The sequence below is a fragment of the Gobio gobio genome (genome assembly GCF_949357685.1).
Source record: "Gobio gobio genome assembly, chromosome: 2".
Classification (NCBI taxonomy): domain Eukaryota; kingdom Metazoa; phylum Chordata; class Actinopteri; order Cypriniformes; family Gobionidae; genus Gobio; species Gobio gobio.
The window spans coordinates 15990650-16008401 of NC_137098.1; the positions used below are offsets into that span (position 1 = coordinate 15990650).

The following is a 17752-nucleotide window of genomic DNA, read 5'->3' on the forward strand; positions in this document are numbered from 1 at the left end:
CCATTCTTTAGTCACTAACGTTACGTCTCCGTTCCCTGAGGGTTACATACGTAACCGAGACGTTAATCTCAATACTTTGTTATATACCCTTTGTTGGCAATGACAGTCTCCACAAGGTTTTTACACACTTTTGCTGGTAGTTTGGCCCATTCCTTCATGCAGAGCTCCTCTAGAGCAGTGATGTTTTGGGGCTGTCATTGGTAAACACGGATTTTCAGTTCCCTCCAAAGATTTTCTATGGGGTTGAGATCTGGAGACTGGCTAGGCCACTCCAGGACCTTGAAATGCTTCTTACGAAGCCACTCCTTCGTTGTACGGGTGGTGTGTTTGAGATCATTGTCATGCTGAAAGACCCAGCCACGTTTCATCTTCAATGCCCTTGCTGATGGAAGGAGGTTTTTACTTCATTCCTTCCTTTACACGGATCAGTCGTCCTGGTCCCTTAGCAGAAAAACAGCCCCAAAGCATGATGTTTCCACCCCCATGCTTCACAGTAGGTATGGTGTTCTTTGGATGCAACTCAGAATTCTTTCTCCTCCAAACACCACAAGTTGAGTTTTTACCAAAAAGTTATATTTTGGTTTCATCTGACCATATGACATTCTCCCAATCCTCTTCTGATGGTAGCCTTTGTTACTTTGGTCCCAGCTCTCTGCAGGTCATTCACTAGGTCCTCCCGTTTGGTTCTGGAACTTTTGCTCACCGTTCTTATGATCATTTTGACCTCATGGGGTGAGATCTTGAGTGGAGCCACAGATCGAGGGAGATTATCAGTGGTCTTGTATGTCTTCCATTTTCTAATAATTGCTCCCACAGTTGATTTCTTCACACCAAGCTGCTTACCTATTGCAGATTCAGTCTTCCCAGCCTGGTGCAGGTCTACAATTTTGTTTCTGGTGTCCTTTGACAGCTCTTTGGTCTTGGCCATAGTGGAGTTTGAAGTCTGACTGTTTGAGGTTGTGGACAGGTGTCTTTTATACTGATAACGAGTTCAAACAGGTGCCATTAATACAGGTAACGAGTGGAGGACAGAGGAGCCTCTTAAAGAAGAAGTAACAGGTCTGTGAGAGCCAGAAATCTTGCTTTTTTGTAGGTGACCAAATACTTATTTTCCACCATAATTTGCAAATAAATTCTTTAAAAATCAGACAATGTGATTTTTTTTCTCATTCTGTCTGTCATAGTTGAAGTGTACCTATGATGAAAATTACAGGCCTCTCTCATCTTTTTAAGTGGGAGAACTTGCACAGTTGGTGGCTGACTAAATACTTTTTTGCCCCACTGCAAATATGTAATAGCGTGTATTATCAACACCTCTGCAACAAAGCATGCTTCAGCATCCCTCCTAAATACATAGCAGGCATATTTGTCTCAGTTTTTCTTAAGGCACTTGACAGGGACCTCAAGCACACCAGCCCTCAAAACATACTCCATATTTTTAACAGGATTGTTGTATCTGTATGGGATAAATATGTAATCGCTTGTATTATCAACACCTCTGCAACAAAATATGCTTCAGCTTCCCTCCTAAATACAGCAGGCATATTTGTCTCAGTCTTCGACAGTTCAAGCTTCCCCCAATGGCCTTAAAAGGTGCTTAATGAAGACTGTAGTCATCTAGAATATCCTTATCTCTCTAGAAGCTTTGTTTTCTGTAGAACACTGTTACTCATCCAGGCTCCTTTCTAAACAATAAATGAAACTTGGTCCTCTGTCTCATACGGAGGGAAGACGTGTCATGCATCAGCTTGAATATGGAAATTCTTAACCCGTAGCAATAAAGAGAAGAGACGCTTGAAAATTGATATGACTGAAGCAAGAGTTCTGTGTAAAAGACGTTTCAGTCTAGGCTATTATTTTATAAGTTCCTTTGGGATTTAGAGCCAGACAAAGACATTGAGTACTTAAGTATTTATTCTGGGATTATATGTTACACTTTCTTAGTTCCTCCCAAGGTTCTTCCTCTCAAAACTAACCAGCTAGTTTTTTCTTAACATGTTAGCCTTTGACTTATACTCACTTCATGATAAGGATATAGACTCCATACATGGAGATCAGAAGCATGGATTCCCACCTATAAAAATAAATACACAGATTGTTAGCGAATATGTATAAAGATCTCATATAAGTATAAATATAATAACTTTCTAACGCTTCAAAATGAGACTCCTCTGTTTGAATATGTGGACATGGGTGTAGAAGAAACATACAGTTGCAAGACTTACCATACAACTCTTTCGTCATAGATAACCTGGATAAAGGTAGACAAATTAAGGGGTAAAATAACTGGGATTGGATAATGAATTCTTCATGTATAATTTTAATTATAACACTAAAGTAGCTCAATCAAGAGACTAGTGCTGACAGTCATTATTGATTGTTTATACTTTTAAGGGGTTCCCAAACTTTTTTCATCCAAACTTTAAGTATCCCCAGAGATCTTAAGTTAATGATTTCAATAATTTAACGACACATTTGCATGTTCACGGTTCTCCGATATTGGTTAATGGTCACAAGTAAACAGATAAAATATCTAATAATTTTTTTTGTAAGTAATTTATTTTGATTTATATGTTTTTATTTTAAAATTATATATAATTAATTATATATGACATTGTGATTGGAAGAAATAGTTTGGAAACTTTTTAACATTTTTAACATGGAAACATTTTTAAGAGCATCCCTAATATCTTAACTTGGGTTCGCTCTTAACAAGAACCAACCAACACTACAAGTTACAATATATTTATCTTAAATACCTTCCTTTTAAATGCTCAAACCTTCAAGCTTTTAACATTTCAAATCCTCAAGCTTTTATTTTGGCAAAATATTAGTAAAATGCTGGAAACGTTTACATATGTAACCCGGTTCCCTGTTAGGGAACAAGGCACTGCATCATGACTTGGGTGCTATGAGAATGCTTTTGCATGAGCCGGTGTCTGAAGCACGTCTGGAAAACGCCAATCTTGATTGGCCAACAGAGTAGTCAGATGACATAGCTTCAGCGCATCACTAAGACCATAAAAAGATACATGAAATTCATGTCACCAGATTCTAATTGTTTTAAGGAAGATGTTTTCAGGATGTTTCCAATCTCTCTTCCATTAATTTCCTATTATCACTGTAAGGCTGTTTGAAACAATCTATATTTAAAAAAACGCTATATAAATTACTTGACTTGACCAGGCATTGAGTAAAATATGGCAAAGCAACGTAGCATCTCATTCCCTCCAAGGGAACCGGGTTACATACGCAAGACTTTCCCTTTCGAGTGGAACTCAGCACTCTGTCATGACGTTGACGCTATGGATGTGAGAGCGAACCAGAGTGAAGAGTGGGTCGACTCTGTTGAGGCAAACAGGTCCAATTCCACTCTGCCCTACCTCTGCCAAATCAACTCCACCATCTCTGAGTGGAGCATCCAATCCCCGGGCCCCTGCCTTGACAGTATATATGCTCCCGTGTTCAAATGCCCTGGAATGTAGACTGACTTGAGAGTAGTCTGTTTGTGGTCCAGAGCAGGATCTGCTGCACCAACCTGAAAAGGGGGTGCAAACCAGCCCATCCTGGAGACTACAGATGTGTCATCCATTACCTGACCAACACAAACAGTAGTAGCCCCTTAGATATGGGAGAAAGTGTTTCTACAGCTAGAAATACAGCCCTCGTCTTCCAGGCAATTATCTGCCATATGAGATGACAACTCTTCCCAGACTGTTAACTGGACATCCACCGCAGCCTGTGAAAGGAGGCATCTGTTGATATAAGCAACCTGCCCCAAGAGTGGGACCCGGCAATGCTGGGATCTTCATGAAAGGGTACTGCATGTAACCCTTAAGACTTGCGGTGAGCCACAATGAAACCCCTGCTCCATTAAAACGGTATCATCTGGAATCCAGATTATTCAGGAGAATATACCAGTGTTGTCCGCCAGACCAACACGTGGTTGCCTTCCCTGCAGCAATGAGCTGGGCGGCCATTTAAGACCGCACCCCAACCCGTGAAGGTCACAACCCCTACCGTCATGGTAGTCTTGTGACAGCGACACACCCCAAGCGTGGGACCCTAGGCAGAAGTGTTCCTATAGTGTCAACGTCATTATGCAGCACTGAGTTCCAATCACAAATTCTTTGATTAGATAATCTTGATTTAATAATATACAGTATATTGCTATTTTAGTTTTATTTCAATTAATTTTGCAGCCCAATTTGGTTATTTTAATGTTACATTCAGTTTAATTAATTAATTCGCTTTTCATCAACTCACAAATTCCCTCGTGAACCCCAATTAACAAAACCCTGAATTAATAAAACGATATAAATTGCTTTATACTATTTCTCTTCTCTTTTGTCCTCTCTCATAAGTACTCATACACTCACCAAAATCAAGGCCAACACTGAGAAGATGTAGTACAGCGAATCTCTGAACATAGGCCACCAGGTAAGTATCACCACCTAGGGCACAAATGTACACACAAGAAACTGTGGCAATATGCTTATTTCAAGTGTCCAGTGCATTTATATTTAATGTGATTATAATAAAGAATGGCTAAACTAACTCTGTATAGTTGTGCCTCTTATGCAGAACCTGATTTTACCAAGTGCAACATGTTCCTGGATTAACATCTTTGTTGATCCTGGCTTACAACCAGGGTTAGGTGCTTCTACATCAGTGTCATTCACCTATCATTTAAGGATAATTTAGGGTTAGGTTTAGGGGTAGGGATATGGTTAGGATTAAATTTTCATACAGGAATGTTGTTCCACGATCAACCAAATACAGTATGTTGACCCAGGAAAGTGTCTAACTCTTCTAAATCAGAAAGGGGTCATTAAAGGGGTCATGACATGAGAAATTAAATTTTCCTTTAACATATAGGCCTACTGTAAGTGGTCTTTGTACCATTAAAACATCCTGCAAGTGTCATAGCTTAAAAGCAACTTTGCATCTCTGTACACACTTTAGAAGGTTCCAAGCATCGGGAACAAGTGGATGGTTAATTTTTATGACGTCAGAACAGTACTGCTTCACTTCCCGATACACATTCAGACACAAGCCTCAATGCTTCATAGTTATAATTGCCTATCAATACAGTAGCCTATGTTGTCAAATTACTGTCAGAAATGAATATGAACAACAACCATTATAAACACCTGTTTGTCATTCCACAACACAGAGAGATCAATAAATATTTCTTACCGTCAGGTAATCCAGGCCGTTGGACAATCCCCAAACGTTATCCCTAATCCCATTATCGTCCTTGCCATCATCTTTTTTTTCTTTCTTTTCATTCCATGCAAGTTGGCTTTTAACCAACTTTAATTTCCTTCACTGCTGGAGTCCTGAAATGTTTTTGTTCACCCATTTTTAGGGTGACATCAGGTTGCCTTGCAAATATCACTGAAGCCCTTTGTTGGTCAACTACTACTACAGATATTATAAGTTTATTTATTACTAGTAACAATTACAACTAGTGAAACCAGAAAAATCAAAGAATCGAAACTAGATATTAAAACATGATATGAGTTACTGTAATAATAATATACAGTTGGTACCCAGTATTATTTAATGTTAATCATAAATTAAATCATCGTAATAACGTATAATAATAATCTTCATTAATCCAATGGAGCCAAACAATCATGACGTCACACGCTGCAGTACTGCAAGATGGTGGCGCCCTTCCTAAGCTATTACAAAACATCTTTGTTACATTTTAAATGGTTACATTTATTGTGTTGGTTATATAATTGGCTACATTTTAAATGGTTACATTTATTGTGTTGGTTATATAATTGGCTAGACTAGAGTATAAAACCATTTACTAAATAATATTCATTTGACTGACTGCCTCTTTTACACTTAAAAATTAATCATTTACTAATCTTTTACATACCTTAATCTTTTTATTAATTTTTCACGCAATTGTGAGTTTAAATTACAAACTTCAGACTTTTTTTTCTTGCAATTACAAATGTATTTTTTTTTATTTTTACTTAACCCCCATGTTTCACAGACAAGGCTTAAACAGTCCCAGACTACAATACAAGTTTGAGCTGTTTTAACTGAAAGCAACCTATTAGTGCCATTGTTTTGTCTCAAGATGCACACCAGTAATGTTTTTTTTTAAGGCAAATTCATAAAAGCTACTTAAAATGTTCTAATTTAAATAAGGCCCAATCCTGGCTAAATCATCTAAACCCTGTTTGTGAGACCAGGCCTATAACTTACAATTGCAAGTTCGTATCTCTAATATTATAACTTTTTTTGTCATGACCCCTTTAAAACTTTCTACCTTCTTCACACAATTTTATGCTTCTGGTGAAATCTTCTCCTTAACTGAGAGTAATAAATGATGAGGTCAGTTTTGTAGATCAGTATGTCTACCTGACGGGCAAAGATGCCACACACTCCAATGATGACCAGTATGTTGAAGACAGCCGACCCTACAATGGTGCCTACGCCGACATCCCCCTCTGTGATAAATACACCTGCCATCAAGCACATGAACAATGGTAACAATATGCGACACAGAGAAATTGCATTGATAATTTAAATTATTAAAAAAAGGACTCAGCGGACTTGGTAAAAATGCACAGTTTGGCCATTTAATTCGTTTCACCTATAGCCCCGTTTCCACCGAAATTACCCGGAACAATTTGTCCCAGGAACTCTTTTCCCCCCAGACCTGCTGCTGTCTGTGTATCCATTGCGGTCTAAAGTACCGTGAAGATTAGTCCGGTGATGTAGGACTGCGCGCATCGAATTTACAGTTCCCACTGGATTTCGTCCTTTGCAAATAAATTTAATAAAGCCTGAACCTCGTTGTCGGCCCATTGGTCGTATTTTTTAAACTCCATTGTTTATTCGAATAGCAATCAACTCTTACTGCACGCACTGCAACAGACTTTTAAAAATAGTGGTTGAAATAAAATGCTGCGTCGAGTCAACCAATTAAAATGCTGGTTGAACTCAACCAATCAGCATGTTCAGCGCCCAAGTCCCACCCCTGAAAGTTCCTGAACTTTGAAAAAGTACTACCTCGCGAGCAGGGCCATTTGAGGGGGAAATATTTACCCGGAACTTCATTTAGACCCTGGTTCCTGTGGTTGAAATACACGAGAACCACCCCAAAGTCCCTAGTTCCTGGGGAAAGTTCCTGCGGTGGAAACGCGTGGTTTATGATTAATTTACCTTGATATTGTTCCAAACATTTCTTCCAAAGAACACAAAAGGATAACTTTTGAAGAATGTTTAAGCTTTTCTTCTGAAGCAATATAATAACTTTTTAGGGGAACAAACTGAAATGTAACTATTGATTCATTTGTAATTTTTCCCTCTATTGTAGACTTCAAAGCTTATTTATTCAATGAGATCTAATGCCATTGGTTTTTGCATGAATAGAACAAGATTTTTTAAATAAATAATGACTTAAATTTTTGTCCTCTGTGGAGCTCGACAGTCCTTGGGAAATTAATCAAGACAAAAGTCTTATTTATTTCGATGCGGCTTTTTACAACATACCTTGTTTCAATGCAGATTTGCAGGAAATTACATGTATATACATTGTAAAATAAAATCATATTGTAATATCTATAATGTATTTAAACTATTGAACAGTTTCAACATAAGTTTGACTGAAAGTTATGCCATACTGCATTTGACTGCGTATGCTTTCATTGTATGGAATAGAACAACTTGAATATTTAAAATTTCTCCTTTTGTGTTCGATAGGTTTGTAATGATGGTGAGTACATGATGATTTACATTTTTCATTTTACTGCATTTTTTTCATCACAGTTTGGAGGACATGACTTTTGTAATGTAATGTATAAAATGTAGTATGTGCACATTTGACATCTTATGTGAAATCATAACCAATCAAGTGGAGGAAGGTAATCAAAGGTAGTGCAAAAGCAAACTGACCAATTAAGGAAGTAAACAATTCGGGAGCTGAACTTCCTGCAGCCATAAAAGTAGCTCCAGCCACGTCTTCACTCAGCTGCAGATTCTAGTGAAGAGCATTATATACAGTAGAAGATTAATCGTGGTTACTAGCAATAATGTGCAAATAATACAACTCTGTGACAATTCCTTGTACAGTGACCTACACAATGTTTCAAGATATTTATCTGCACTCATGGATACCACAATAAATGCCATGAACTAATCTTCCCTTGTGAAAAAGAAGTGTGCTTAATTGTACCGAATATGCACTTGTAATGTGTTTTAAAAACCTTTTATCTGTACCTGCATGTTATTCAATATCACATTATATTTTAAAGGTACTAAATCTCAACTTCACAATTGCAAACTTTGTGTAATTACAACTATATGGTAACACTTAACAATAAGGTTTTATTAGTTAATATTATATTATAACCAGCAATACAGTTTGTTACTGTATTCGGTCATCTTTGTTAATGTTAGTTAATAGAAATACAGCTGTTCATTGTTTGTTCATGTTAGTTCACAGTGCATTAACTAATGTTAACAAATATAACTTTTGATTTTAATAATGTAATAGTAAAAGTTGAAATTGGCATTGACAAAGATTAACAAATGATGTAGAAGTGGTTCATTATTAGTTCATGTTAACTAATATAGCTAACTAATGTTAACTAATGAAACCTTATTGTAAAGTTTTACGAAATATATTAAAATACATGACCTACAAGTTTCATTAGAACTGACAATAAAATATGTTTAGTATACCATAAATTCTTGTCAGTACATTCAGCAGTACATTTCAAAGACAATATATGACCCTGGACCACAAAACCAGTCATAAGTTGCACAGGTATATTAGTGGCAATAGCCAAAAATATATTTTTTTAATACCAAAAATCATTAAGATATTAAGTAAAGACCATGTTCCATAAAGATATTTTGTAAATTTCCATCCGTGTATGTACTATTAGTAGTAATATGCATTGCTAAGGACTTCATTTGGACAACTTTAAAGGCGATTTTCTCAATATTTAGATTTTTTTGCACCCTCAGATTCCAGATTTTCAAATAGTTGCATCTCAGCCAAATGTACCCGTATGACTGGTTTTGTGGTCCACCGTCACATATAGACTTGATCGGCATTACTGGGAACGCCAACAAAACGTTATATCCGCCATATGCCTTGGGGGAAAACAAGCCATTAGAATGAATACACGTAGACCTTGTTAGACGCTTTATCTTTACTCTTTGTAATGATTACGATTTATTTTTGCTTGGTGCAGTCCCGAAAAGTATTTTGATGAGAAAATGACGCCTCTGGCCATTGATCCTGTTGGGTCGTTTATCAGTCACAGATACTGTAAGGACAATCTGACCCAAATGGCTCAGTTTTTCTATATATCTTGCTCTGTCGAGTGGTAAAAGAGATTCTACACAGGCTAAACTGGGTAAACCATGCATTTCCATTGTGGGGGAATGGACTGTTTTCCCCCACGTCGACTCCACCCCCACGCCACGCCCCCAGCTATGACACGACGCCGACCAAGTCTATATAATTAATTACGAAATTACATCCTAAGTGATGTTCCTGAGCTCCTTGTGTGTTTCAGGTCTTTCAACATCATATGCACTCCCTCAGGCGACCCAGCTAAGGTTGAACAGACCTCGACTTGTGGCTCAGCAGCATTAGCCCACGAATAACTCCTCTTAATCCAGACATCTAGAGGCCCTCTCTGCCGTTTCCATCATATACTTAATTGCTCTACTTTTTACAGCCCCAGATATATGCCAAGGCCAGCAAACCCTCTACAACCCTCGTCTATGGGCTTTCAGCGTGCCTTCCTGCCCCTCCTTTGGCACTGATCCACCAGCTCCTGGTACTTCAACCTTTTCCGCTCATTTGCCTCTTACATATGGTCTTCCTAGGGAACTACCAACTTTATGCGGAACACCTGCTTTGTAGAGTTTAATATTAATACCATATCTGAGCTCAATAAAGTTGTCAACACATGGTCCGGGAACTTGAGTTGCCTCCCCGAGTCAACTCGCATCTCCCAATCTAAAGCTGACGTGAGACCAGCTGCTCGTTTTTTTGTTGCTGTACTGCGGCTTCGGCGAGCCAGCCCTTACAAAGACAATGTTCCTCTGGCTGTAGATCTACTTGTTACTGGCGATGGCTTTTAAAATGCCACTACCCTGGGCCCTGTCATAACGTGGCTGTGGGATGGCTCCCAGCACTGCCCTTACTGTCGCCACTGTGCCCACCAAAGCCCTATGTCTCAGCCACTAGGACTATTTCCATGGTTTCTTGAGCTCTCCACATCCTACCTGTCTGCACCATTATGCCTGCTGATGCCCCTCTTGAGTGCCTGGAGTCCTGATAGAGCATTGTCTCTCTTGTAAGAGTCACCCTAAACTCTTCATTGAGACTGCTAATCAGTAGCAGAAGTTAATTGCTCCTCCCATACAGTGCTGCACTACTGAGTCTACAAGGCAGACCAAGCCATCTATGGAGATTGGTGTTGACCTTCATCTCCAACATCTCCACTGTTGATACTTCATACACCAGCAGAAGCCAGATGACTCTAAATTCAAGCCTTGAACCTGCCAGGTAGGCCAGACTTGTCCACTGTGGTAAGCTCCTTAACTGCAATATACGCAGCATCCCTGAGTCTACAAATACCTTGCCTAGACTCTTGACTGGTTTCTTAGTGATCAATGGAATCGCAATGCCATCCAAAAAAAAACTAAACTTGTCCACCACTTTACCCCTCTTTAGCACCATGGCCCTTGATTTGGCAGGTTTAAAACTAATCCTTGCCCAAGAGATCAGGTAGATCCCCCTACCAAGTGGCACTGATGATGTAGTAATTGTGAGGTCATCCATAAAAGCTCTGATGGGTGGCTGCCGAATACCAGACTTAGACCTCTGCACACAAAAAGAATGAGTGAGATGGTACACCCAGTTATAATCACCTTTTCAAGTCTGCGCCAGTCTGATGCTATATTCCCTAAAGTTCTCTCTGAGTTCTCTTAATATTTCAGGATGAGGCCCTTGATCTTACAGGGTACAGTGGTGTAACGTCTGGGCATGCAGGGTATGCATGTGCATATGGGACCGGGCAGATTTGGGCCTCCATTCATAAATCTATGATGTCATTTGCTTCATAATATGGCTTCATTAAAGCACATGTGCACACATACAGACAGTAACTCGCACACAGAGATAAGTGATCGTGCAGTGCAGATAGAAACATTCAGGAGCAAAGAAACTTGTTGCCCGCAACTTTTATTACTAAAATAGCTTCACTACTGAAACATTACATTATTTTTCTCAGCAATGAAGTGGTAACGAATTAATTAAAATAAATGTAATTTTACCGAAACTACTTTATCTCCGTGTCCGATTTAAAGTGGACAGAATGCTAGATCTGACCTGTAGACAAAATAACTGATGAAAATAATACTAATTTTTATTATTTTTTAATTTCATTCCAGTGTCCGCTTTGTGTCAGGTGGTTCTTTGCCTCCATGTTGTGCATTCAAATTGTTTAATGCACACCTAGCCATGGATTATCCCTTATGTTAGTTCCATTTTGGTTGTGAAATTATTTGGGTAGATGTATGTCACTCAAGGTTGCGTTTTAAGCAGCGCTCATTGGTTTATTAAATGTATTAGATAATTTTTGACTATTACTAATAGACCCTTTTCACATTTCCGGGTTTCTCAGAACGGAAGTCGTCATAGTTGGGTTAAATATTATAGCTGTGAATGAGAGAATACATTAAATATTTTTTTTGTGTCCCCATTTGCTCACATAGCAAAAGAAAAACGCCACAGTAGTGATTTCCCAACTTTCAAAAAGAGGGAAAAAATAGAGTGAGATTGATAACGGCAGTGAATGATGTTAATTTTTACCATCACTCCCATAGACGCTATTACTAAACACCCTCACAGCAGCGGTTACTTTTTTGTTGTAATTTGATGCAAAAGTAATAAAATACAAAGTATTAGTGTTATAAATGTACATGTATTTAAAAAAAAATGAAAATACAAAAAACGTTGCAGGATTTACGATAATGATGACCGTTAAAACATGTCATCACAGTCTGTGAAAAGGGTCTATACTACTCTTGTGTTGGATCTGGATACTTTATAGTAGAGATGTGTGGATCAGCCTTGTATACTTTTGATACTTGATACTTTTCTTACTTTCTTTCTTTCCTTCCTTTTGTTTTGTTTTTGAAATATCAAATGTCTCTCGGATCTGTTTGCCTCAATTGTTGCTTAAACAAGTGAACCCCCATAGCTTAATGAGAATGTGCAAATTAGTGCCTGATGAATAATAATGCTTTAAACATGTTAATAGTTGGAATAGTTAATCATGTTGGAAAACACTTTTATCAGAATAATTTCTTTGTTTCTTGTAACGGCTGTACGCAAGTGACCTATGATCCGAGGCATGACGCATTGACGAATGTCGGGTCAGAGGTCACGTCAGGTCAGAGGTCACTTGTCCGCCAGAACCCAACTCATGTACAGCCGTTACTGGAAGCCAGTGATTATAGTTTATAAAGTTAATTATGTGAATTATGGGATAATTTTCTCTAGGCGTATGTTTTCCTTGATTTTGTTGCGATTTACCATTAATGATTTATCTCATCCACTCACGACCCACCCGCAATTAATTGGAATTATATTTTTTATTACTTGGCCCGTCCGACTGCCTGACCAGTGGATTATCGTGGCCAAGATTCACACTATTTACAGAGATTATGTATTATCAGGCTAATTGGATGAAAACAATGAGATATAAAAGTCATTAGCGAAGCAATGCGTTTGGCATGGTATTTTCCTGATATGTTGCATAAATGCCTCTGCGTAATACTTGTTATTTGGGGCCCATTAATTTTTTTCATTTGTTTTTTGCATTTGCCGCCATGGTGTCAATCCAAGGCAGTCTCAACAAGTTTATGAGGTATTGAACCATGGCATTGGCAAGGTCAAGCCAAAACAGAACCAGGTTTAATTGAATTTAATTAACAATTAACATGCAGTTAAGTGTCCGAAAACATTTAATTCAGTTTGAACTCATACTTTAGTATTATGTACTGTATATTATTTCTGTAATAAGTAATCTTTTTAAAAGTATGCTAAGTTTACTTATTTTTCACAAGGGTTCACAGTAGCATGAATCTCTGCTTTGTTAAAGGACGCAATTCTTAAATCCTGACAAATTGTGAACAAAGGGAATTTCCTAAAAGGAACAAGAAAAAAGGGAATTTTCCAAAAGGAAACACACCCTCCAATCTTGATGTGTTAATTAAACACTTAAACCAGAGTTCATGACATATAGCATCAGTGCTGACCCATGGGAGCAGGGAAACACTTGTGACACTTGTGATTGTCCGGGCTGTCATCACTTCGTTTTCTGAGGAATGGCAAAAGTAACGAGTTGTCATTCTTATTCCAGCTGAAATGTCTGACAGGTGGCTTGACTCACCTCTGAGATCTTCTCCAGGGAGGGGACAAAATAGTCATCGCAAACAAGAGCTAGTGCATAGAACATATAGATGGCCTGCAACAAAAAGAGAGAAGATTAGATGGATGGATGGATGGATGGATGGATGGATGGATGGATGGATGGATGGATGGATGGATGGATGGATGGATAGATAGTTAGATGCATCTCACTCACACATAGCACATGTAGTAGTATGGCACCTCTCTTCCGCTGTTCTTTTGTAAAGATGTCCTCAGGGAACTCATGAATTGCTAATGGGAAGATACCACATGGCATGGACATGGAATCATTAGAAACAGTGGCAACACTTTAGTTTAGGGTCCAATTCTCACTATTAACTAGTTGCTTATTAGCATGCATATTACTTGGATACTTGGAGATGGACTGTTTATTAGTTCTTATAAAGCACATATTAATGCCTTATTCTGCATGAACATATTCTATATCCTTAATCCTACCCAATACCTAAATGTAACAACTACCTTACTAACTATAAATAAGTAGAAATTAGGAGTTTACAGAGGCAAAATTCATAGTTAATAATTAGTTGATAGTGAGAATTGGACCCTAATCTTAAGTGTGACCAAAACAGTTGTGCTTGTTGGATTTTCAAAACCAATTAAGTTGAATGTGTGGTGGACTGCAGTCTGACAGAGGAATATGAACTTTAATGATGACAGAACCCAATTCTATTTATAGCAGCCCATCACCACGCTACTGAAACCTCCCTTCTTCACACTTATAGGTCACACATTGTCTGGCTATCACCAGACCAAGCTCAATCTTTTAAGATTGAACATTGGTCTGGGGAGTCTGCTCTGTATTTTCTACTGCACAAGAGGTGTGATCAATGAGCATAGTTCAAATGATTCTGTACAAAACTGGATCGTCCTTCAACCAATCAGACCACAAGAGGCGTGATCAACGGGCATAGTTCAAATGACTCTGTATGCAATTGGATAATCCTTCAACTAGATATGTGCCGGTAAACGGTAATACGATATACCGCAATAATGAACATGCACAATATTGTTATCGTGGGCACTTCAAAATACCGTGAATAATTATTTATTACTAATTATTCCGATTTTTAGAATGTATTTTAAGAATACTTTACCCATCAACCGTTTAAAATGAACAACGCGTCAAAGAGGAACGCACACTGATGTAAACAGACCGTTCATGAACCGAGCACATGGCGGAAGGCGTGAAGACACACTGAAGTGCACATTCACTTTCAGACAGCAGAGGGCGCTGATGGAACAGCAGAATTACAGCCGTTTCCCCAGTAACCACAATCCGGTGCTCGTCATCACATAACCTAATACTTAAAGACTTAAAGTCATTTTCAAACTTAATTTTTTTTTTTAAGTTTTAAATTACATGCCCTAGATATTGTTTGTATATGTTCTGACTGTTGTTCAATCACACACTTTACAATATGGCTCCATTATTTAACATTAGTTCATTCATTAACAAACTGACAATGAAAAATACTTCTAAAGCATGTATTAATCTTAGTTAAATGTACATTTCAGCATTTAATAACACATTATTAAAATCAAAAGTTGTAACTGTATTATTTAATGGACCTGAGCTTACACTAACAGTTGCTTTTTTAAATTAACATTATCCTGTAAAAATGTAGCTATTCACTCTTTGTTAATGTTAATGCATTAACTGGCGAGACATTATTGAAAAGTGTTACCTATTGTTCTTTATAATTCTTTAGCACTTTAATCTGTTTCAAATATTTGTTTACTTTATACATTTTTGTGTATTGCTTAATTGTATTTAAATGTTTGGTTCTTTTGTTATAAGACATTTTTTAAACCTGTTATAGTATGACAACACTTTTTTTTGCAACTTTTTTTTAAATATCGTGATAATACCGTATACCGTGAAAAAAGCTTCAGCAATTAATCGCAACATGAAAATTTGATACCGGCACATGCCTACCTTCAACCAATCGGACCAATGATCCATCGCTTCTCTATCCGTCATCATGTTAAACCCACCAATAGCGTGCCAGGTGGATAATCTGGTTTGTGATTGGTTCCCGCAAATTTGTAACAGAAGCAGGATAAAAAGATGTACAGGTTTCCAGCCTGAGCTGCAGGGCGAAATCAAATCGCAGGCAGATCGAGCTGGGTTTACCCAGTCTAGGGCATACACATACACACAACCTAAACAAAACCTTTTTTTTTTTTACCTAAAAAAAGTGACACTGGCAAAAAGTGTACAGTGACAATCATTTTATTTACAAAATACTATCTTGGTCTACTTTGTGAAGTCACGTAAATCTCATTCAAAAGCACATATCACCCGAAATCTCGAAATCTTCCATGAATTAAGTACTCACAGATTAAATAAAGATTGTTCAAACGTAAATTAGTTTTAGATGCTGTCAATACATCAATATTGTAAATTTTTGTGTCTATGCAAACAAAAGTAAATGCACGTGTGCCGGGGTAGACACATCTTACGGATAAATACCAACCCTCCCTCACTCGTGTTGAAAACTGAAGCCAAAACGTCTCGATCGCTCCCAGGTGGTTGGTCCCAGTATAGCTCATAACCCCCGCCCCTTCATGTATGCTAATGGATGCAAGACAAACTAAACAATCAAATTACACTTCAAATAATTTTTTATTAGAAGCCCAAAGAAGGCTTCTATCATTTTAGGCAGTTTTTATCACGATGATTTAATTTCTATTTTCGTTTTTTTTTTATTAAGTTTGATTTTAGTGAGTTATTTGATGCTATAATGCGGGGGGTGTGACATCATGATTGACAGCTTCTCTGAGTGAAGTAGTCACTGAGGCACTAACAGACTTTTTGGGGATTTTGAGGGGGATATTGTGGCTTAAGCTTTAATTTCTACAATTCCATAACTGTTTATTTCACACCAGCATAATGAATTGTTCAGCATCTGCGAGAGTGTGGACTCTACTCATCTAGATGGACATGTTGACATATTTTTTGTGTGAGTTCGTCCGTTCAAGAGCAAGACTTGAAAGAGAACTCAATATTTGCGCGCTGTGAGACGTGTGCGCGCTTTCGGATGAGTGCACAGAGACAAATTTTCTCACAGTGCGCGCGACTTCTCATTCGCGTCTTCTGGCACTACACCGGGTGGGTGATGACGGCGAAAATGACTGGTTCGAACATACGGCAGCACTCGCATGCATTGAACAAAGTTTACAAAGAGAGAATTATTTGAAAAATGTGAAAAAAAACCTAAAAAAAACACATATATATATATATATATATATATATATATATATATATATATATATATATATATATATATATATATATATTTATATTTGAAGGACTTTTACACGTCACCCCTGCTCTCGTCAGACGCCACCCCGGTTGGGAAACACTGTTCTAATGGACGCCAGACAAACTAAACAATCAAATTACACTTCAAATAATTTTTTCCCAAAGATGGCTTCTTTCATTTTAGGCAGTTTTTATCACGATGATTTCATTTCGTGTTTTCGTTTTTTAAAATAAGTTTGATTTTAGTTAGTTATTTGATGCTATAAAAACGGGGGGTGTGACGTCATGATTGTCAGCTTGTCTGAGTGAAGTAGTCACCGAGGCACTAACAGACTTTTTAGGGATTTTGGGGAGGATATTGTGGCTTAAGCTTTAATTTCTACAATTCCATAACTGTTTATTTCACACCAGCATAATGAATTGTTCTGCATCTGCGAGAGTGTGGACGGGCTTATGATATCGCGACTCTACTTCCTGCTCTGTACTGCACAGACTCTGATCCCGAGGTCACTACTGCGCAGACTCTGTCCCAAATCAGCACAAGATGTCAGCGCCATATTCGGACGTTGGCGGCTTCACTTTTCTTCAGTGGAAGGTAGTGAAGATGCGTTGTCCATATTTTTTTACGGTCTATGATAAATACATGTGAATACTCATAAGATCATGTTACTACTATCCAGGTTCATTTTATAGCATTATATTGTTGAAAGCATGTCAATTGACTTATTTTTAGGAGATATCAGTTCTCAGGAGTTCTCAGTTGTGTTTCACTTAAGTATCATCTTGTCTCTAAGAGCAACCTCTGACTCTGAGCAGTAAAATTTTCCACTGGGATGCTGCTTCACAGACTTCCTTAGAAAAAGGACTAATAAAAACAAACGCATGCACAGGGATAATATTCTTTCTCTCCCTTTACATCCCAGACAAATCCTCTTCACCCCTCCTTTTTTGTGCTTTCTCTCATTGATTGACACTCCTTTCTTTCTCGC

General features: G+C 37.9%; 1 protein-coding gene across 1 annotated transcript in view; it reads right to left on the bottom strand.

Annotated features, from left to right (window-relative positions):
* Positions 1–17752, bottom strand: part of LOC307143343 (sodium/potassium/calcium exchanger 3) — a 72838-nt gene that overhangs the window by 22214 nt on the left and 32872 nt on the right. Inside the window, exons 3-9 of the mRNA XM_079844843.1 lie at positions 13650–13726; positions 13455–13529; positions 7927–8011; positions 6388–6491; positions 4380–4454; positions 2226–2251; positions 2021–2074 (exon numbers count right to left, since the gene is read on the bottom strand). Of these exons, the coding sequence (XP_079700969.1) occupies positions 2021–2074; positions 2226–2251; positions 4380–4454; positions 6388–6491; positions 7927–8011; positions 13455–13529; positions 13650–13726 (496 nt within the window). The remainder of the gene's footprint in view (positions 1–2020; positions 2075–2225; positions 2252–4379; positions 4455–6387; positions 6492–7926; positions 8012–13454; positions 13530–13649; positions 13727–17752) is intronic.